Raw genomic sequence first — 24,005 nt, 5'->3', positions numbered from 1 at the left:
AACAAAATTTGACAGACATGTCTATTGAAAACTATACAATATTGCTGAGAGAAATTAAAGTACACCTAAAACATGGAGTGATATATAGTGTTGATGTGATGGAAGACTCAATATTGTTAAGATGTCAGTTCTCCACAAATTATTCTATAAATTCAACCCAATGTCAATCAAAATTCTAAAAAGCTTTTTATAGAAATTGACAAATTGATTCTAAAATTCATATGGAAATACAAAGAACCTGTAACTGCTAAAATAACTCTGAAAAAGGAACAAAATTGGAGGGGTGGCACCATCTGATATTAAGAGTTATGATAAAGCTATAATATGATATTAGTGTAAAGAAAGGCAAATAGATCAATGATACCGAATAGAGTCCATTAAAAAGAAAACGCACATGTATAGACAACTAATTGTTGACACAGGTACAAGGGTAATGCAGGAGAGAAAGGATAGCCTTTTATTTTTTTTTTTTATTTTTTTTTTTTTTTAAGGATAGCCTTTTAAACAAATTGTGCTAGAAGGATATTCATATCCCCCCAAAATGAACTTAGATCTATACCTAGTACCATATTTTAAAATTAACGCAAAATATATTATAGATCTAAATATAAAACCCCAAACTCTAAAACTTCTAGAATGGAGAGGAGAGAGTCTCTGTGGCCTTGGATTAGGCTAAGATTTCTTAGATATCACATCAAAAGCACAATCTATAAAAGAACAAATTAAAAAATTATACTTTACCCAAAATAAAAACTTCTACTTTTCAAAATACAGTATAAGATAATGAAAAAGACAAGCCATGGACTAGGAGAAAAATCTTTGCAAAGCACATATCTGGTAAAGGTCCTACATCTAGAATCCAAAACTCTCAGATTTTAGCAGTAGGGAAAAAACCCAATAACAAACAAACAGCCAAAAGATTTGAACAAAGCATGTCACCAAAGAAGATGCACAAATAACAAATGATCCTATGAAATCTGCTGAATATTACTAGCTACTAGGAAATTGCAAATTAAATTGACAATGAGATTTTACTAAACCCCTATTAGAATGGCTATAATTGAAAAAGACTGACCATACCAGATGTTGGAGAGGATTTTGAGGAACTGCAACTCTCATACACTGCTGGCAAGAACATAAAATGGTACTATCTTTTCAGAAAGTAGTTTGGCAATTTTTTAAAAAGTTAATCATATACTTACTCTATGGTCCAGACATTCCTCTCTTGGTTGTATACCCCCAAATAAAGTGGAAAAATATATTTACACAAAATCTTTGGTATGATGTTCCTAACAGCCTTATTATAATAGCCAAAACTGGAAATACCCAGTTGTCCATTCACAGATGAATGATTAAATAAAAGTGATGTAAAAAAAAAAAAAGTGATGCAACCATACAGTGGAATACTGCTTAGCAATACAAACAAGTGAACTATTGAAACATTCAACAATTTGGTTGAATCTCACAATAAGTATGCTGAATTTAAAAAGCCTGACAGAAGACAGTACACACTATATGATCCTATTTATATAAAACTATAAAATGCAAATTAATTTACAATGACAAAAAGCAAATCAGTGGTTGCCTGGAGATGGAAGGGTGGGGATGGAGGGGTATGGAGGCGTGAAGGAGAAAGATTAGGGGGAGGAGGACACTTTTGGAGCTGATGCATATGTTTACTACCTTGATTGTAGTAATGATTTCACTGGTGTACATGTGTCAAAACATCAAATTTTACTCTTTAAATATGTCAGTTTATTGTTTATATCAACAAAACAATTTTAAAAACAAAGACAAAAAGGCTACTCTAATTTATAAGAATCTAGAGAAACGTACTCAAATGCACTGCATGAAGCTTGACTGAATTTTGGACTAGGGAAAAAGCTTAGGAGACTTTTTCATGAAGAATGGGGGAACTTGGCTTTGTTATCATGTATTACATGATACAGTGTATTTGCTAAATATATTAGATGTGATAACACTATTGTGGTTATGTAGCAAACACCCATTTCCTTAGGTGATACATATGGAAATAAGTGTCTGGCAGAAAGAGAAAACAATGCAGTGGAGTATCAACAAGTGGTAGACCTCAATGAGAACTGTACAGATATCCTTTGTCCTCTGTCAAAGTTTCTGAAAATTTCGAAGTTTTTAAAATAAAATTTGGGTGGGGGGGGAACATATGTAGTCTATGTACTTACATGTATCTGGATGTGAAAAGTGAGAGAGGGCAACGTTTCTGTTCATAGATACACAACAGAAGTGGAGGAACAAGTTCTGGGGAGGAGCTACATTTTGTCTGAGATCTGCTGGTTTTGCTTAGTGCATGCTATAAATGTTGTAGGTAAATGCTGCAAAACAGGCTGTAGAATAAATTGTTTTGAGAAAATTCTTAATTGTGATTGTAACTGAGATGCCCAGAATTCCAACTGATATGCCAATCCTCAGGTTGGCTTCCTTGGGAGCCCAAGTGCAGGCTTATTTTGGAGTGCCCCTAGTATCAACAACAATAGGTAGAAGGAAGAGAAACGGGTCTAGGATAAAGGGAAAACTTGGGCCATGATGCAGAATCAAGGTCTCAGCTGATGCCTCTTGAGAAGCTCTGAAGCTGCCCCTTCAGAGGGACGGTTCGTCCCTTCCTGGGCCAAGATGGATAAGCTTTTATACCCCGGCATGTCCCAGTGATGCAGGACAGAACCTTAGGCAACAGGAGCCTCTTCCACCCCCAGCATCTTGGGAAATAAGTCCCTCACTCCTGATGGGGAATTCTGTTGGGTGGTGTGACACGGCATCCACAATACCCTGCTTTGTGTGGTTCTTTGAAAAGTTCTTCATAGTTTCTCATGCATGACTGTTTATAATGCTTCTAAAGTAACTGGTATATTGTCATTTATCACTTTTATAAATTGTGAGTATAGAAATGATTTCAAAATTCTAATTTTAGTCAAAGGATGGCTTAGCTTTCCCAAGTCATGGCATGATATGGAGACTATGCGTTTCGTATTGTTTTGTTTTAAATGTAGTTAGCTTAAGAGAACAGACACTTTTCTGAGGCTAAAGGTGACGATGACAATACACTGTCACAAATATATTTACAAATGGCTTTTTCCAAATCCTGTAACTATTAGGTGGCAGAGCAGAATCCAGGTCTGCTGACACCTGAAGTCCAATGACTTCATCCCTACACCTGTAATAACCTAGTTGCTCTAAGTCTTAACACAAAGAGTAACACTTTTCTGACCACAAGGGCAAGACACTTATCCCAAAACATCTCCAACATATGTAAGACTCACACTTACAGCTTCACCATAGTAGAAGGAATAGGTGGGATAGTTCATTTTTAAACACCATATATTCAGCCAATCAAATATCCCAGAGTCCAGAGAGATGTACATATAGTCCATACCTTAAGGTTACAGCCGTATTTCCTTTCCCAGCCCAAGGAAAGTCTCCTCTCTCCTAGTCAGCTTCTTGACATGGTGAGGTCTTTCCTTTGGAGGTCACCCCTGACACTGCCTCTTTATTGTAGTCATCGGGGAATAAATCCCCTTTAGTGCCCTTCCTAATTCCTTGGCTCATTTTTACCGAGGTGCCACTTCCTGGTTCGTATCTTTAGGTATGGGTACTCCATGTTTCAGATCCATCCCATATGTTCATAAAGGGATCAGACCTATCCCACTGCAGGGCCCTTTAAGCATTAGCTCTTTATGTGTTTTTATTCACAGAATCTCTTCCTGGAGGGAAATTGCTAACTGCCCTTTATTTATTCCATCTTATGTATATGCGAAATAGTTAGAAAGTGAAAGGAGGGAGAAGGAGTCCTGTCCCATCACTAAAGGAAAAAACAAAGATATTGCTTGAAAATCAAAGAATGCGGGGTCTTGGGCGGCTCAGTCAGATAAGCATCTGCCTTCCCTGGGTTATGATCCCAGGGTCCTGGGATTTAGCCCCTTGTCTGGCTCCCTGCTCAGAGGGGAGTCTGCTTCTCCCTCTGCCCCTTCCCCCTGGCCCCACTCATGCTGTCTCTCTGTCTGAAATAAATAAATAAATACAACTTTAAAAAAAAGAAAAAGAAAAAGAATTCCAGTTTACCTTCCTGATAATTCCCTTCCTCTCATCCCTGCAGTTTCCTTGGTCTACTCTAGCCCTTCTCAAATCAGCCAGTCATCACATAATAAACACATGTCAGCAGAACCATTAGACATTGCAACCTGTTCATGCTTCAGATAATATTTACATGACATTTGCATATTACTTATTTTTCATTTCTTTTATTCCTGCCTGCTCAAGCACACCTTTTATAATTTGGGCCATCTCCCTGAGTGTAAGCATCTGCACAATTGAGGGGAAGACAGTAATGCTGCATCCTCTTGACAAGAAGCTGGATTTGGCATGGAAATTGGACATAGTTTCAATCACATTCAGATGATATTCACACATTATTCTTAGTAGGGAATATGGACTTAAATATAAAACACACTTATACAAATACGGAATCTATGGTAAAGAATGGGAAATTTGTCAGTTCCTTTAGAAATACTTAGAGCTGTTTGTTTTTCTATGCATTGGCAATTAAAGCCTTGGAGAATAAAAAACTAAACAGTTCTATGATTCATTCTTTTATTAAATAAGCTTTTTAGTTGAATGTGAATATAGTAGAGTGAACTTTGGTGAGGCCAAAAGACCTCAACTTACATCTTAGCTTTGCTCCTCATCACTGTGATACCCTGAACATAAATATAAGACCTTTCTGGAAACTTGGGATTTTGACTTAATGTCTTCTGACTATATTCACTCTAAGAACAAACATCTACCCAAAATATATTTGTAGCACCACTAGGTTTTACTCATTGGGATGTTTATATTTGCACCTTACTTTAGAATTACATTTTTTTAACTGCTATCCTTCTTCACTAATTAAAAAATATATATACTTGTGAAGTCTTTTTTTTTGTGACAGGTGTATTCCTGCCACTATAAAGCTTAAATTCTAGTAGGAGATGAAGAATTGGGATAAATGAATCCATAATTATGTTGACCATTACTGATTATAATATGTACAATGAATAAAAAGAATAGACTGCAGTGAGAGAACATCATGGAAGGAGAAAACTCAAGTTCGTAGAGCAGCAGGTAATCACAGAAAGTGTCAGAGATAAATGCATGGAAGTTGAACCTAACAGATGAGTTAAGAGTTATCTGGGTGAAGAACTCAGGAAAAAAAAATTCTGGGCAGGGAGAATGGTGTGTGCTCAGTCCCTTTGCTGGAAATGAGCTCAGGGCATTCAAGAATGCCAATGTAGATTAATCATATTCAAGAGAGACTAGTTAACAAGTTGGAAATGTAGCCAGGCCAGGTACCAAAAAGCAATGGAAAGTCTTTGAAAGATGTTTTACTGGGGACTGTGTGATCTGATTTGCAGTCTTTATAAAGACATTCTGGTTACTCTGTACAGAGTTGGTCAAAGGGAGCCAAAAAATGAGTGTAGTAAAACCAGTTGGGATGGTACTATAGCACCCCAGGAACAATGTGAAAGTGCATCATCATATCCTCATTACCATCATCATTGTTGCTAAATTTGAGAACTTACAAATGGCAACCACTGTTCTCTGTACTTAGATGTGTTAATTGATTAAACATTTAAGATGGGGTAGGGGGTCCAGGGGGAAGAGAAAGGAAAAGATTCTAGAAATATTTTATAGATAATATTAGCCAACTAGCTAATGGCCTTAATATAAAGGGTACAAAGTGAGGGAACTGCAAGTATTCAAGAATAACCTAATTTATGCAACCAGGTAGATGGAAGTAACACTTCCCTGAGATGAGGAAAATTAGGGCAGAAACAGGTTTGGCAGAGAAAGCTCTGCTTTCAATGTTACGTGAGATGTCTGTTTAATTGTGTCAGCAGCCCCATGAGGATGGCAAAGGTGATGATCCCTACATTAAAGATAATAAACATCTAGTGGCATATAAATGAGAATAACCTTCTCAGAGCCCTCTGCTGCAGGGTACTCTGACATGTGGGCCCGAAATCTCTGTAGACATCAATGAATAAGCTATGGAGGAGACCTTTCATGTCTTACTTCCTTCCCATAGCATATGGTGATTCCATAAGCTAAGACCGAAGAGAGAATTTCCTTTAAAAGTATGTTTTAAGATTTCATTCATCCATCTTTCTTAGAATTATAATCAAACTGTGACACAGTTTCAAGACTCAGATGAAACAGTAGACCTTTAAGATTTTTTTTCTTAAATTATTATACATGAACCTAGATATTTTGGAGGGTGTGGAGAGATAGGAATCCACTCAGATGCTTGTTGCTTAACCATTTTATGGAACTCTTTTGTGGTTTCTAAAGAAGAAAAAATGTTTTAAGGAGTGATTTAGGAATTCCAAGTAGGAATAAATGCAGGCTAGAGGCTTGGAGAGGAAATCTTAACCACAAAAATAAATGAGGGTGAAGGACTGGCTTTTGTGTGGTCAGCTAGATTTAAATCAGAGCTCATTGGCATTGAGAGAGATGAAGCTAGTATATATAAATGCCTGTGTCCTACCACTCCCAAAGGGGTCCTGAGATCTAAACAAGCTAATATCACTTCAAATCTCTTAGAAAAATTTTTAGCCAGTCTACCTTTTTTTTTTTTTTTTTTTTTAAGATACTTCAAACTCACTCTAGGGTTTATGCATTTTTTGATGTTATTTAGAGTGGTACTCTCCTGGGGTTTTCTTAAAATGAGGTAAAATGTAAAAAATGATCCCTTAGTTCCTCATTCCTCTTATTTCCTCCCACCCAACCCATCCCATGTCCTTTCATTTCTCCTTACTAAAATTATCTCTCACCTGTCCTTTTTTTGTCTTGTTCATTGCTATTACACTTTCTAAAGAAGGTGGATTCATTAAGTGATCTTTAGTGATACTTCTGAAAAATCCCAGGAAAGATCAAAATTGCAAAACTAAAATGCACATATGGTCTGAGTTAAGTCAAAGTCATCAGGTTTTGTCAAATAAAAACAAAAACAAAATGCATGCTTCACTGCGTTGTCATAGCAACCATTTCTTTTTTCTTTTTTCATTAGAAAGAGACAATTAGATGTTAGCTTCCTGTTAGGGCAGCCCCGGTGGCTCAGCGGTTTAGTGCCGCCTTTAGCCCAGTGCATGATTCTGGAGACCCAGGATTGAGTCCCAGGTCAGGCTCCCAGCATGGAGCCTGCTTCTCCCTCTGCCTGTCTCTGCCTCTCTCTGTGTCTCTCATGAATAAATAAACAAAATCTTAAAAAAAAATAACCTGGTGTTAGTGCAAGCTTTTTATTTTTTTATTTTTTTTTTATTTATTTTTAAACATTTATTTATTTATTTATGATAGACATAGAGAGAGAGATAGAGGCAGATACACAGGTAGAAGAACAAGCAGGCTCCATGCACCGGGAGCCCGATGTGGGATTCGATCCCGGGTCTCCAGGATCGCGCCCTGGGCCAAAGGCAGGCGCCAAACCGCTGCGCCACCCAGGGATCCCTAGTGCAAGCTTTTTAAAAGAAAAAATCTTTCAAAAGGGATGGTGTTGCTGATTTTCATTGCTACTTCTGGCTCCAATGGAGTAATTATTGGCAATTATTTTACTTACTCACTTATTTATTGGTGAACACATGAAAAAGGGTTTAAGAAATGTAGGTGGCAACCTCCAGGACAACATAGTCATTTCCTCCCTTGGGCCAATTTGGAAAGTACATTTTATAGACAGTGTAAGTCCATGAGAATGTCACATTTGCTCCTTCCTGCCAGGTACCCTCTTGACTCTCTGCTCTATGGAAGAAGGACAAGGGATGGAGCCAAAGACTGCAAATACAATGTCTACTTCCTTATCACTAAGACATACTTTCCTAACAATATCATTATCAACTAAGTCATTTGTATTGCCCGCCCATTCCCCCCACACACACACCACAGTGCCAGGCAAGGATAAAATATAAACAGGCATGCTTCTTGGTGGAGGAGACAGTTATTTATCACACACACACACACACACACACACACACACAAATATGAATCTTATGGTTGCTTTGAGAGTTTATAACATGATGCTATTACCTAGTTCTGATTAGAAAAAACTTGGCTGAAGAAGTGATACTTGCATGAATCTTTAAAAAATAAATAAAACTAGGTAGGTGGGGGTGGGGAAACATTCCAGGGAAAGGAGAAAGCATATACAAAGTCCCTGTGGCAGACTAGAGCATGGCATCTTAGGAATATGAAAGTGGCTAGGAGGCAGAGAGAGATGATGAGCTGTGAAATAAAGATGAATAAATTCCTTTGAATTTGGCTTCAGTTTGTCAAATGAATGAAGACCATCTCATTCATCAAACATATATTGAACCTGTTCCTTATGCCAGGCATGATGGTGCAAAGATAAATGAACCATGGTCCCTGCCTTTGATTTGCTCACTTCTGACTATTCTTTTTCCTCCTTGATTTCCACAAAATATTCTGGTTCTCTCCCTATTATATGAGACAATATATCTCTATGTTTTACCTCCTCTATTTATTAGCTCTGAAATGCCATGTCTAGGCCAGAGGAGTACCCCAGGTCCAGGGCTAGAGAAAGAAGTGAAACCACTGAAATTGCTAGAGGAAAAAGTATTTGAAAAAATGGAAAGCAATTATGATTGTTCAGAGACAAAGAGCCTCTGGACATGGTTACATTATCCCGTGCTACACAGACATAAATTTTATCAGCACAACACTCCGACTGGAGCTTTAGCGTTGAAGAAGTATGACCACTTACAAGTCATTTCTTCCTTGTTATAGCTGGGGTAGATGCCATTACTCACCTCATATTGTAAATAGCAATATTTAAGCTTAGAAAGGCTAAGGGAGGTGGTCAAGATCTCCCTGGTATTAGTAAGCAGCAAAGCCTGCATCCAAATCCAGAATTCCTGACTGTAATTCCAGTGCACTAGTCACACATTTTACTGCTCTTGGCTGCACAGTATCTATCTCCTGCCCTGTATTTATTCATTTGTTCAGCTGTTATGAACTGGACACTTACTATGTTCCAGGACCTATAGACCTATTGAAGGGTATGGTTCATGCCTTCATTGCAGGGGGGAGGGGGGATGGTTGGGGTGGGTGGAGGGAGGATAGTCTAGTGACAGGATACCTATGAAATAAATACTTGAATGAATAACCACAAATTGTGATTAATGTAATGAAGGGGCATGATACGTTCTATGAGCAAGCAAGAGAAGAAGGTCACCATTTACATCTGAGAGTCAGAGGAGGAAGACTGAGACCTGAAAGGCAGGTAGGAGGCAGTCAGGTAAAGATGAGTGGGAATAGCATCTGAGGCAGACGGAATAGCATGTTCAAAAGCTTTGAGGATGGACAGAGCATTGCACATTTGAAGGATTTCCTACTTGCCGATTTCCTTGGACCATGTTGAGGATTTTATCTTTATTCCAAGTATGATGGGAAATTAAGCAAATGTAGCAGGATAGCTGAAGCCACTAAAAGTACTGTCCTCAGCATTGAGTTGTAAAAAGAAATGACACCTGGGAAAAAACCTCTCATGTCTGACAAGGAGCCTAAGAAGGTTAAGAGGACAAACTTGGAGCAGGTGATTATAGAGGCCAGACTATAAGCTCTAAGAGTGAGTAGAAAATAGCAGTTTTGAGGTCTCTGACACAAGACTTTGCAAGTAGAGGCAAAGCAAAAGGGATCTTGTGAAGTCAGGATTAAAATCATGAACCATCCAGTTCATACTCCTTAGCCAGGCTCACTCCCTTTCACTATATTTCTCTTGACAGAATGATTATTATTTCCCTGCCCAATTTCTGAGCCTTCATTGTTCCAGTTAGGGCCATAGGGTGAGCAAATATTTGTTGACAATTTTGAGTAAAGTTTCATTGCAGTTATTTGGCTCCTTTGGGGCATAAACCATGACACAGCTAAGGGCCCTGATGAGGAATTCAGAGCATAAGATACCCTTGGATGGGCCATTCAGCTGGCCTAAGTTCCAGCTATTGAAGTGTTTTGTCCATCAGCCAAGGGCAACACTTGGCACATACTCTAATGGGTGCCACAGCATGCTACACAGCATGGCACTGGTTTGGAGGCCTGCATTCACCCACATGCCCATCACCACACTGGTGCTGTGCAAAAGCAGGGAGCTAAAGATGGTACATGTTAAACTATGAGTGAATGGAAGGGGAAATGAATTTCAAAAGCAGAAAGAAAGGTTCCACAGCCCAGTCCAAAAGGAACAGAGGAAGAGCAACAAAAATAACAGCCAGCACTAGAAAGAGAAAAGAGAAAGCTGTATGATTAAGATAATCAAAACTTGTCAAAGTTCAACAGAAAGCCATTGTCAATGGCTTTGAAAACTGAGATAAGAATGCATTTTATTTTAGTTAAGAGCCTGACTTTGTCTTCTTGTCAATGACATTCTTGGGTCCAGTTTCAACAAACACTTCACAAATCCAACTTAAAACACATTGACTATACCAAAGTAATGCAAAGATTATATCTTTCTTTTAGTTATTAATTTGACATCAGTTTTTTTTTCATTTGATTTCTATCTCATGTTCATTAGAACTATAAAGATGACTTTGAAAGTTGGCAAGATGAGACAGCTTTGCGCTCACAGAAATGGGAGTATTCCAAATGACAACATTAGAAACAGAATACTTTAGGGGCACCTGGGTGACTCAGTCAATTGAGCATCTAACTCTTGATTTCACCTTAAGTCATAACCTCAGGGTCATGAGATCAAGTCCCTCATCCGGACCTGTGCTCAGCAGGCAGTCTACTTTAGATTCTCCTCTCCCTCTTCCTCTGCCCCTCATTCCCTCACAAAATGGAATAAATCTTTTTTTTTTTTTATTTAATAAAGCAACAGAATAGTTTAAATACAACTTTTTAAAAGTCTACTTGGGGATCCCTGGGTGGCGCAGCGGTTTGGCGCCTGCCTTTGGCCCAGGGCGCCATCCTGGAGACCCGGGATTGAATCCCACGTCGGGCTCCCGGTGCATGGAGCCTGCTTCTCCCTCTGCCTATGTCTCTGCCTCTCTCTCTCTCTCTCTCTCTCTCTCTCTCTGTGACTATCATAAAAAAAAAAAACTTCTAAAAAAATAAATAAATAAAAGTCTACTTGGTTTATTTGCAAAGTAATATAGAACATCATCATATTTTACCTAATGTATTCCCCAGCAAGGTGCAAACATTTTCACATTGTAAGAAAGAATTTGAGGTTGCCTCCTACAGAAAGGCTGTTAGGTTTACTCTTGATGAATGTGGCCAAGGGTTCAAGGGAGCCAATGGAATTTGGCAGAAGTGTGTCTCTCCAGGCTGACTGTGGAGAAAACACTTTGCCTTTGTATGTTAAATCACTGCAAGGTAGTGACCTAACAATTGTAGGGCTCTCATCCCAGCAGGAATGGTAAATATCCTTCTAGATAACACAACAGGGTGAACAACGTCAGTATTGGCTTTATATAAAAGAGCAAATCTTCTGCCTTGTAGTTATAGGGGGAAAATATCTTGAAATCAAAATTGAGGAGTCAGATGGCCGGTGGAGGAAAAAAATTCATATGCCCAGCAAAATCATAAGTGACTGCCTGGAAGAACTGGCTATTGAGGTGGCCTGGACCTCTTGAGGATGTTATAGGGAGCAAAGCAGTGAACTTCCCAAGCATGTGGTCAGTTTTATTAACAGCATCTCACTGGAATAGACACAGCACCAGGCTTCTCCTCAAAAGAGCAAAGAACTGAGATGTAGGTGATTTCAAGCATGATATCATATTTTATACTCTAGAAACTGATTCACATTCACCTGGAGTGCATGTCTTATGTCTATCCAAATAAAGAATGTAATTGTGTATAGATATAATACCAAGTCTGCCTATAAATACTAAATGACAAAAAATACAATAAAACTAGGTCTTGTCTAATAATCACCTGGTTGCCTTCATTATTTATAATTCTATGCCAGACATCTATCTACTAAATGTGGCCTATACTATTTGGTGTGTATATCTCTTTAGATATATCCCACTTCCCTCTATCCTTCCTTCCCTCTCTTCCTCCCTCTTTATTAGTTAATTACAGATATGAGGTCTAAATAGAAGAGCATGAAAATTATCTACAGATGAGGGGGCCATCTACTTTAAAAAATACACTTATATTTCCTGAGCACCCACCATATGCTAGGCACTGTGCACTACTTTTCACACACAATACCCTTTAAACTTCAAATGGTGAGATGATCTCCATAGTAGTGGTAGAGTGAAGTGGGTTTATATATCAGAGACTCTGGTAACAAACTGCTAGGGTCTGAATTTTAAATCTGTCACTTGCCAGAGGTGAAGTAGCTTGCCCAACATCACCAACCAACCATCAGAGACCAAGATTTGAAATCAATTCTAATAACAACATTTTTCTAGAAGATTCAGCTCTCTCTACCCCCAAAAAACAATATTTTTCCCTCATAATTATAATGAATCCTTTTGTCATCATGCATTACTTGATAACTAAGCCAAGAGTCCTCAATGTCTCGACCCTCCAGATGTCTGAGAAGTCCTAATTGCAAACATTCTGTCCCATTCCCAAATATATGCCATTATTTTTTTCCATCAAAAACATGGTTACTCTAATTAGAAAGCAAGGGGTACAGGTGGTAAAGATAGAAATATTGGTCTTACCTGCCAGGAACTTTCATTTCAATTCAGTCATATGAATGTTGCAAGCATCTGTCAGGTAATAATGTACCCTTCCTCTTTTCTGGGACTCATCAGATATACTTTTCATTTTTATTACCCAGACTTTGGGATGTCGTGAGGATTATGAAACGTTCCCTCCCCACCTGAAGATTCCATAAAGGCCTTCTTGTCCCAATTCTCAACTGTCACTTGGGGATGCACAAAATTTATTATTTCTCATAAAAGAGTCAATGACATATAAAATGGGAGTTTTAGAATCCTTTCAAACAAAAGAGAAGCAAATTTAATGAAATGCCTCTTCTTCAAAAGGGCTATGATTCAGATTTCATAAGAAAGATCATCATTTTGAAATGTACTATGATAATATGAAGGAAAATGGCATAGAACATTATTTTATGTTATAGCCAATTAATAAATCAGTGGTACTAATACACTTGATCGAGTAGTTGCTACATGCTATACACCCTTCTGTGTCTTTCACAATGGTCAACCCATTTGGTCCCAAAAACCTGCTAAGAGAGGTACTATTATTATCTCTACTCTAGAAATAAGGAAATAGGGGCACACAAATAATCACAAAAATAATGGTGATAATACAGACTACAAATAATAGCTTTTCTCAAAATAGTGTTGAATTCCAAGGGTATTTATGGTACCTAATACTTGCTTCAAGTGCAGAACTTTTTATTCAACCAGAATTTAGTAAGTGTACAATTTGTAGCAGATACTATGTTTATTATACAGTTGATTCTGCTATAATGTGACATAAGCGTTCTCAAAAATCACCATGCTATACAAAATTGTGCAATAAAAACACAAAATTTATGGAAAAATTGAGTTATGGACAAAACACTCAAAAACATCACCAGTGATATTTTTTTAAAATCTAATAAAAATGGTGGAATGGTTTTCCACACGTTAAATGGCTAAGCAGTGCATAAATGTTACAATAAATATGGCATTTTACCTTAAGAAAAAGGAGGTAAAGTTTGCTTGTGGAAACAGGTGCCAGAAGTATTGCTCCTTGTGATTTATTGTGAAATTGTACAAGGAGAACAAAGGCAGATGTTTGGGGGTGGGATGCATGCATTTTGTGTGTTCCCACATGGCTTGGAACAGCCAGATGTAGTTTACTGTGCTCATCTTGGGGAAGAAATCACACATGTGCAAACATGAACTTTGGGTTGGACTTAAATTGTTCCCTAACATATCATTCTGCTAGGGATGCATTGCATTTTCAAAGCAAGTGTTAAAGCACAAATAACTGGTGTACTCTTCCAAGCAGACCAAGTGAAATGCTCTTTGGAGCTGTACCTATGAGAAGGGCCAATAAGAAAACTGCCCTGACAGGAGACATAGGGAATGCTTTATGTAGAAGGGACCTCTAGATTAAGCATCAAATATAAACAAGGTGTCAGAGGTAAAACAGGTCAGCAAAGGAAATGACAAGAGGAGGAGAAAACATGGGCCAATATACATTGTGTGAAAAAGGACATGGTGAGCAGTTGATGCATGAAGAATTAGTTAGTCCTTGATTGCCACTAGAATCTGGCTCCCTGAGGGAGGGAAAATGCCTCTCATCTTCACAATGGTGTACTTAGTGTTTGGGCCAATGCAGGCATTTGGTAGTATCTCCATAAAAATGGAGAACCAATATGTGGATGAATGCACTAACAGTGGAAAAGTAAGTCTTTCACATAGCCTATCTGGAAAATACAACAGTAAATTCACAGCATGTGGTCATGAGTGGGTCTGACACTATTAGATAGTCCCAGGATTCTTCTTCTTTTTTTTTTTAGATTTTGTTTGTTTGTTTGTTTGTTTATTCATTTACTTATTTATTTATTAAAGAATGAATGAGCAGAGGGAACAGCAAGCAGAGGGAGAGGGAGAAGCAGGTTCCCACTGAACAGGGAGTCCTGTGCATGGCTCTATCCCATGACCCCGGGATTATGACCCAAACCAAAGGCAGCCACTTAACTGACTGAGCCACCCAGGTGTCTCCCCAGGACTCTTCTGATACAGTATTTTTACAGATAAAGATGGTAATTCATTAGTATAAATACATTATTAGGTCACTTGTGTACTTCTAAGGACATCAGTGGTGATGTTGAGAGTATTTTGATGAACTCAAAAATCTGAAATTAAGCTTTTCTTGATCCATTTTTGTATCTGCCTCTATGCCGTATAACTTTTTTTCCTTACTTCTTTTTCTCATAATTCTTTGGACAGTATCTCAAATACCATGATGTTCAAAGCCTGAAGCCTGTCACTATTACAACTATTAACAGCTTGCCTTGAAATCTTTCAAAATAGTGTTTAATTACACTGATTCTGAAATTTATGCAGAAGAGTTGACAAATTTCAAAGTTTCTCAAGAGCACTATCTAACCACTTTTCCAATTTCTAACTACCTTAGCAGTAAAAAGTTAGACAAGGAGAGCTCAAGTAACCGTAGTTGCTACACCATCTTACAGAACAATAATGGCATCTCACAATATGGGTTAGCATTTTACCCGATAATAAACTTAGACCAAGATGAGGAAGATTCAGGTAGGCATCTCACAATATGGGTTAGCATTTTACCCGATAATAAACTTAGACCAAGATGAGGAAGATTCAGGTAGGCTTTGTCTTGCATTAAATTAAGCATATACTTGTATATTCAACAATTGCTTGCTGGTACATTTCAGTCAGACCAGAGGTGAATAGGCCTGGTGTTTTAATGGCATCTCACAATATGGGTTAGCATTTTACCCGATAATAAACTTAGACCAAGAACAATAATGGCATCTCACAATATGGGTTAGCATTTTACCCGATAATAAACTTAGACCAAGATGAGGAAGATTCAGGTAGGCTTTGTCTTGCATTAAATTAAGCATATACTTGTATATTCAACAATTGCTTGCTGGTACATTTCAGTCAGACCAGAGGTGAATAGGCCTGGTGTTTTAGACACTACAACCTAATTAGTCAATAAGACATGAAAATGTTTAAAATATATGAAAATGGTTACAGAGGAAGTCTCATCTTGAGATGTACCCCCCCAACAACCTAATCTAAATAAATATTAAGCAGAGTATAAATAGTTATAATAATAAGTAGTTAACATTTCATGGGTACATATTTCCTAGGCATTATGCTAAGCATTTTCCATATATTAATCAGATCTTAAAAACAACTATATGAGGTAGGAATCATTATTGTCTTCATTTTATAGGTGAGGAAACCGAGGGGCAGAAAGAAGAGCTATAGCCTTAAATTCTATGGATTAGAATTTAAAATAACCACTGTTCTATAATATATGCAAAGCTCTTTGTTGGCTTGTCTGTGAATTCCTTGCCTGAATGCTTTTTGGCTGTATAAGCTGAATTATATATGATGGGTGTTAGAAAAGCCACATTCAGTCAAGGAACAGAAACTAGATTCTGGAAATTCACTTAGGATGATGATGAAGTTAAGGCTTAATTTATCAAAACACATGGAAATTCCAAGGTAATCTGCATCCTTCGCATAGGCCTGAGTCATTGAGGATTGGCCTAGGTGGGGAGACTTAACTCCACTGGGGATGGTCCTCAGAGAGCCAGAATAGAATGAGGGTTAGTTGAATGCCAGCCCTGGGGAGAGCTTGATCTCAGTAAAACTATGTATCAAGGGCCTCTATCTCTTGATGGAAAGGGACCAACAAGGATAACCAATTCTTTGACATTGCTAAAGAAATTATAAAGAAGATAAAATATTTTCAAATACCCACGGTTAAATACACAGGGTAATGTATTTTACAATAAGCATCAGGTAAAACAGAAACAGCTTCAACACTAAAATAAATACATTATAATTTGTTAAAAGAATGTACTATAAGTTGATGGTGGAATAAACACAGTCAAAAGGTGAGCCTCCCACCAAAAGTCAGAGAGACAGTGACTTAAATCCTCTCCTAGGTTTTGGTGGCATCAAATCCTTGTGGACCAATACCTGTGTGATCCCTATAGACGAAAGCCTTCATATCTTCATACCTATATACTTATTCCAAAATACTTTTATTGTATTGCTGGGTCTGATCCTAAGTACTTTACCAACCCTTACTCATTTAATTGTCAAAGCAACATTATAAGTAGCTACTGTTATTATCATTCCCATTTATAGATGCAAAAGCTGAGGCATAGATACCCAGATTATTTGCCCTAGGTCACAGAACTAGCAAATGGAAATTGAACTCAGGCTAGCTTCAGAACACTCATTTTTAAACACTATGGAGTATAAAGAGGAAATGTGGGAGTAGGAATTTGGTCAGTGGCATTCATGTTGGTTTTCACATACTTCTGAAGTGTCACTAGAGACTGCAAAAACTTTCAAAACAAAATATCAAGTCTCTATGGGCTCTAGTTTGAGAATAATGGAATCAAACACTCCATAAAATGAACATCATAGCTTTTGAGGTCTTAAGTTGCTAAGTAGTCTTGTTAAGAAAAAGTGTATACACACACATACATAAGCATATGTACATACATAATTTACAGTTATGTTTAAATAATAAACAAACTATGGATTATTTATTCAACTGCAAAATTTGCTCATGAGCAGAGAAACAAAACGGAAGGTCACATAAGTCAAATTATATTATTTTCTTTTTTGGACTGCTAAACCATGGTTTGCAAAGTCCTCATTAGTAGGATGACAGCAGGGATCATGAAGGAAGGAAGGAACAGTGCCTAGCTCCATAAAGCCATGTGACCATGATAAGCCTTTCTTAAATACCATAGGTTAGCATAGTGGAATGGAGCTCAAAGTCTAAAAGTATTCCAATAGGAAAAGATGAGCTTTTAAAATATGGTCTGATTCACAACTGAAAGGATCATTAATTCAATATTGTTTTGTCTTTCTATTTTACATTCATTATGTATTATACAGTTAGCCGCTGGCAGCTCCTTAAAACCATTCAAAGACATGCACATTCAAATTAATGTTTGTTGGAAAACTGTATTCCTTCCACACAAGATGGCAAAGTCTCTTTTAATTTCTTTACCAGAGCCTCAGCTTGAAAAATAATACAGCAATATCCAGGCAGCTAAGAGGTCTGATAGAAATTCTTGTATGTTTAGAGAAAGAATGTATAACCACTGAGTCACAGGTAGGAAAAAGGCACCCATTATACAAACAAATGAGCTCATCTATCATGTTTATTTAAGTCCTACTGTTTGTCAATACTGTAGGCACAACCATGCACCACAAACACTTATTCCTGCTTTCATGATCAGAGAGAGATGGGTAGTCAAATGATTAGGGCAAAGCATATAAAATTACAAGTGGAGACCAATGATATAGAGAAAACAGTTCTTTGAGTGTATAAGTAAAGAAGCTGGCCTAGACTGGGGGCTATTGGTGAGGGAAGCCTAGGATGGATGTTCTAAGAAGTGGAGAAAAATCATTCCATACAGAAGAAAGCAAAAATAAAGAAATATCACATGTATGAAAGGTTCTATGGTTGAATGAATACATCTTTAAGACGTAAAGGAGTGCCCATATGGATGGTGGCCTGGGGAGAAGAGTAGGAGGGAAAAGTGGTGGCAAATTAGTCTGAAAAAATTGCCAGGGGACAGACCACATGGGGCCTTGTAGACTCCATCAAGGATGGGGATTTTATCCTCTGATCAGTGAGAAGGCATAGTTATGGAATACCATGATTGAATAAATGTATCATCAGCTTTCCACTGACACAAAAGGCCACGGTATCTATTCATTCTTTAATGTAATAGAAGTTCTATTAATGAATGAATGTATCCATTTATTTATTGCATTACTAGGGTATGATTAACAAAAACTATATATGTTTAGGTTCATACAACATGATCCTTTTTAAAGCATACAATGTGATGTTTTAATGTTTGTATAGTTGAGAAATGACTACCACATCAAGTTAATTAACACATCCATCACCTCACATTTAATCTAGCCTTTAGAAATCATGTAAAAGGCCCTACATAAATATATAGAGGTGGGGCTCCAGATCACAAAAGAAGGCACTTCATAAACACAACTGGACCAGGCAAGTTGTCTATAGCTTTCACCTTACTGATCTTACAACTCCTCATACCCCTCAACCAACATCTTTTGAAGTTTATAACCAAGGTAGTGATTTAACACACTGCACAGTAAGTGAATTGTTGTTTACTGATTTTTTAAGGGAGCAAAAGGAGACAAGGACAGTTATGGAGACACCATCCAAACCACAAATAACACAGTGTCAGGAGAGTTGTGCACCCTATTGGCAATTTGTCAACCTAAAGAGACTGGACAAGCCAGCATCACCAGATCTTGGGCCCTTGCTATCAGTGTTTTGTAAATGAGAACTGAGCAAGAAGGGCTTACTTTTTCAGGGAAACCTAACTCACTATTCTGTAGGTATGGTGAAGGTAAACAGTTAAAAAAATACAAGAAGGGATATATACTAACAAATTTTCAAAGGTCCCAGAGTGTGTAGCAAGAAATCACGTGGTGCTAATTCTTTTATGTATATACGGAGGATAAAAAATAAGCAGCCTTACTTAAGATTACACACTTCTGTGATTTTCATGTCTTTATATTCATCTGCCATTCTGATTGAAAATACTTCAAGTCTGCTTACTACTATGAACTTCTATGTAAGAGACTTCTCCAGGGCAAGCATGTACACAGATTCACCCAAAGGCATTCAATCAATTAATACATGTAAACACTCTCAGATAAATCTGCCCAGTCGTTCTGATTTCCTTTAATGAGAAGGCCCTAGAAAGGGCTATGATTTCTCTCCTAGCCAAAGTCATTCTTGATGTCACGTTAAGTATTCAGACTTCTTTTGCAGTCATTTTATTTGTAATAGTGTCTTGTGTGTTGTGTCTCCTAGCTCTACATACAAACTACCACACTTACAATCTCCATGAACCTAAGTGCATCAGTGGCTCTGGGGATGCTATACATGCCGAAAGTGTACATCATCATTTTCCACCCTGAACTCAATGTCCAGAAGCGGAAGCGAAGCTTCAAGGCGGTAGTCACAGCAGCCACCATGTCATCGCGGCTGTCACACAAACCCAGTGACAGACCCAACGGTGAGGCAAAGACAGAACTCTGTGAAAACGTAGACCCAAACAGTAAGTAACTTTCCTTTCCTTTCAAATTGCCCTCCTACATCAGGAAACTCTAGGAACTGTGGTATGAGCTTGCCTTTCTTTGAAGAAATATGGCGTCCATTCTTGTCTTTATGGAGTGGGTTCCTGGGTGAATGCTAACTTTTGCTCTTAAGAGTTTGTCTTATTCTTGCCCCCATTTCATTTTTGCTCCCTTTTAGGAAAAAAAAAAAAAAAAACCTTTCAGAGGCTCTGCTTCTAAAGTATGAAATCTCCCTCTTCCCTTCCTTCTTGTTCATTGGTACCAAACTGTCCACTTGGCATAAACATACCTGTCAGGTTGTGAACAACCTTTCTTGCTCTCTTCATGTCAGGGGAACAACTTCCCAGTAGGGAAACTTTAACACCTGATTGAACTGTAGCAGTGGGAATAAAACTAGAATATTTAATAACTTAGAAAGTAAAACTTCTTTTTACTGGAACATGAATGTGGAGAAAAATTATGATTCTATCCTAAGCAAGCTTTCTAGAAACAAGAAAAGCCCCAAGTATATAGATTGTAACAACCCCACATGGGAAAAACCTCTACAGCAGAATTTCATGGCATGAAAGACAAAATATTAGGGAGGGGATTAAGGGTGAAATGTTACATATAATATGCTATATCGCAGTATGTTGCATATCTGCAACCCCAGAGTAGCCTCTCGTCACCCCTGAAAATGACTCCAAAAAGATACAGATACCACTTTGTAAGAAATCAAGACAGTTTAACTAGAGGTTAAACACAGAGAATTCTCACTTGCCAATTTTACTAACAATAAGGCAATAGGACTGCATTTTAAATTAATAATACTACTTTCAGGATTTGTTTTCAAGGAACAAGTTGACCAGTTCCAAATAGAATGGCAGATTCAAGTGTTCATAATACTTTCTGTTTTAGAAAGTAGAGGAGGATTCAGGTTGTCCATCAAATCCTGTAAGACATTTTTCAGTTGTTATGAACTGATTTTGTCACAGCAAAAGCTTCTCGCCAAGCAGAAAGGAATCCCTACTCTAAATACTCTGAGGTAATCTTTTATGCTCTGCAAGTAAGAGAGAGATCTTTGAAGAGCAAGAGGTAACAGAGTTTGTTCCCAACAAACACTGTGCAAAGATCCATGATCTTGACTCATCTCCATTTCTAAACAGTTGGCTGAGTGACTATTGTGAAACTCTTTGAGAATATGTAGACAGGGGCACAAAGGCTTGTTGACAATATTGTGGGCTTCACTTTGAACTTTTAATAGAAGAAATTCTGGGACAAGGCAAGAGGAAGGACAAAGACTATACAAGACAAAGGAGAAGCAGAATGAATGTGTAAGGTCTCTTCCTGTGTTTTCAAAGAAAATGGTCAATTGAGAGGAAGGAAAGTGGATGGTGAATCCAGTGATATTTGATGTGACGTCAGAAGAGGCTTTGGGTTAAGACAGACCTGGGTTCAAATCCCAACCACTCCACTTCCCAGCTGTGTGGCTTTGAGAATCATTGAGCTATCCTAAAGCTCAGCATCTTCATGTTTAAAATAGAGATACTAATATTTATGTCATAAGTGTGTCATAACATTATGCATCTAGAAAATAATACATCAACCGTTATTTCCATTTTATTCTTTAAAAGGTAGAAATTTACATTTTAAGGTGATTGATTACGTAGATGTGATGGTACATTTAGAAGCTGTATGGAGGTAGATGGAACTGATGCCCAAAAAGAAATATTTCCATGATTATTTTATGCATAAGCATCTATTTTTATGCATACTTCTGTTGATAAATATACCTGCACTTTTATACTTCTCTAATGTTTTATCCTAGGGCCCCTTACCATACTTGCATTTTATAGAACCTTTATCCTAGAGACATTCCTTTAAGTGTTTTACATTTATATCTGAACACACACACACACACACACACACACATACACAGTTTAGCTAGATATGCCTAAGAATCAATAAGCAGAAAATACAGTCAAAAGTCGGTATGTATTGCAAAGAATGACCAAGTTAGAAGTTTTTGCTACTTAAAAATAGTTTTCAAACAACATTTCTACTATTATTAACTTTTAATGATTAGGTCCTATCCTTGTTGAGGCTGTTTTGGATATAATAATGGTTGTAAAATGCTAATACTGACACTAGTACTAATAGTAACACCAAATCTACTAATAATACTTGCATAAGCTATTCTGAAATAGGCATTATCCAAAATGCTTTGTGTGAACGATCTCTTACCACTCACGGTACCTCTTAGAAGGAGAACAGAAACCCAGGTTAAGTGCGATTGAGTGTCATTACCAAAGTCACACATCTACTTAGCAGCAAAGGTTGGACTGAATGAAACCCAGGTCTGACTCCCAAATCCGTACCTGCTTCTCTTTGCTGTTCTGTTCCTTAGAATGTGTCATGTCATAATTCCAAAGCAGAAATTACACTTTTGGCTTCCTCCACTGGTGATTCAGGTTGCGTATGAAGAATATAATGATATGTGTGGTAGACTCTTTAATTAAATGTGTTGGGAAATGTATTATTGCTGCTGTGTTGTCTACAAGATAGGAGAAACTTGAGCTCAAAGAAGGCTGCCCAGGTAGAGGCCTCATCTTACTCCGAAATTTAAATAACTTATTGTCTGTGTGAATCATGACAATTACTCCATTTGGAATTCATTTGGTGCCTTTCATGAAAAAATTTTGTTGGGTTTTGTCAATGATGTTTTGGTGTCTACACAGAGCAAAAATAAACATTTCAGGGGAAAAAAATGAAATCAAACAGAGTCCCTATCTTATAAGCAGTCCAAAATAATTTAAAAATTGTTTTGGTTCTTTTGATTTTGTGTAGACACTCCCTAAAACACCATAAGTAATTTGAATAGATATTTGCCTAACCATAGGAGGAGATTCATGTACCTCCAAACATTGGTGTTTCTGATCATCCAGCTCCCAAAGGTCCCCTCCAAAAAAATTAAAAGACTTTATCCACACAAAATCTGTCCAATAGAACCTTCTACAGTGGTAGAAATGTTCTAATCACATGTGGCCAATCAGCACCTGAAATATGGCTACTTAACTGGGGATAAAATGTTCTTTATTTTAAATAATTTATATTTAAATATCCATCTGTGTTTGTGGCTACTATACTAGAGAGCTCATCTCTAGAAATTGATATGTCTTAATAGGCAAGGATTTTATCTAGGACACATATTGGAAATGTCTCCCAAAGTTTTAGTAGTGATGTTTACCTGGGATAAAGTCAACTTAAAGGGATGAAATATTTGAGATGAGACAAAAATGCAACCAATTAGTTATTTTAAATGATCCAAAAGGAGCCATTAATCTGGAAATAGTGGTATCATAGTTAGTAATTATATTCAGAAAACCAGTCCTGAGCAATCCAAAAATGTATGTATGTAGGGAAAGAACAGTTATGAAAAATTTAACTCATGAAAATAAACAGTAAGATTATGTGATGTGAGAGAATATTACTATATTCTATTTAATACCAAACATAGCTCAAATATTTTCATATTTCTGAGCTTTGGTAGCAGAGACAAAGGAATTATTTGCTGAAATTAAGCTGTCTAGTTAAAAAGAAACAAAAGTGCAGACCATGTACTTGAAAAAGGAACACATCTTTCTAAAGGGGAAATTCTGTACACTATTTTCAGAGGGAGGGTATCAGAGAGGAAGTCGGGTTTATAGTATGAGCTATAAAATAAATAATGAAACAGAAATGTCCCCTTATTCATTGTTGCTCTAAACACTTAGTCTCAATGTATTTCAATCTTGAGTGTTTTCATTCTTAACAGCCCTGCTCCATCATTGCAGCTTGCCATCTGGTGCATGCACGCTTCTACTCATCCAACTGCACACTGCAACTACATGTCTACATAAATATGAATTTGCTTCTTGGCTTACTATAAGCAGAAATTAAAACTGCCCCACAACTGCCTGAGTTTTCCCCGGGAAGCTCAGTTTTCCTCTTAGGTTGCTCCTTCAGTTAAAATTTTCTTGTTTAAAAGAAAAACTTCTGTGTGGAATGCACAAAAAGTAAATCTTCTTAAAATTTTAATGTATCTATACACTACTGGCATTAGATATTCAGAGTTGGGCAAGCACTAGTTGGCTTCTGCATGGGATTGAAAAGCAGTAGGGG

At 37.4% G+C, this 24,005-nt stretch overlaps 1 protein-coding gene across 9 annotated transcripts in view; it reads left to right on the top strand.

Annotated features, from left to right (window-relative positions):
- Positions 1–24,005, top strand: part of GRM7 (glutamate metabotropic receptor 7) — an 823,590-nt gene that overhangs the window by 748,111 nt on the left and 51,474 nt on the right. For all 9 annotated transcript variants that reach the window (XR_011994328.1, XR_011994329.1, XM_072720358.1 and 6 more), the window contains exon 9: positions 19,600–19,846. Coding sequence is in view for 7 of the 9 variants with exons in the window: in XM_072720358.1 (XP_072576459.1) it covers positions 19,600–19,846 (247 nt within the window). In the remaining 2 variants the exon portion in view is untranslated. The remainder of the gene's footprint in view (positions 1–19,599; positions 19,847–24,005) is intronic.

The sequence above is a fragment of the Vulpes vulpes genome, chromosome 9 (assembly GCF_048418805.1).
Source record: "Vulpes vulpes isolate BD-2025 chromosome 9, VulVul3, whole genome shotgun sequence".
Classification (NCBI taxonomy): domain Eukaryota; kingdom Metazoa; phylum Chordata; class Mammalia; order Carnivora; family Canidae; genus Vulpes; species Vulpes vulpes.
This window is presented reverse-complemented; position numbering and strand designations above follow the sequence as displayed.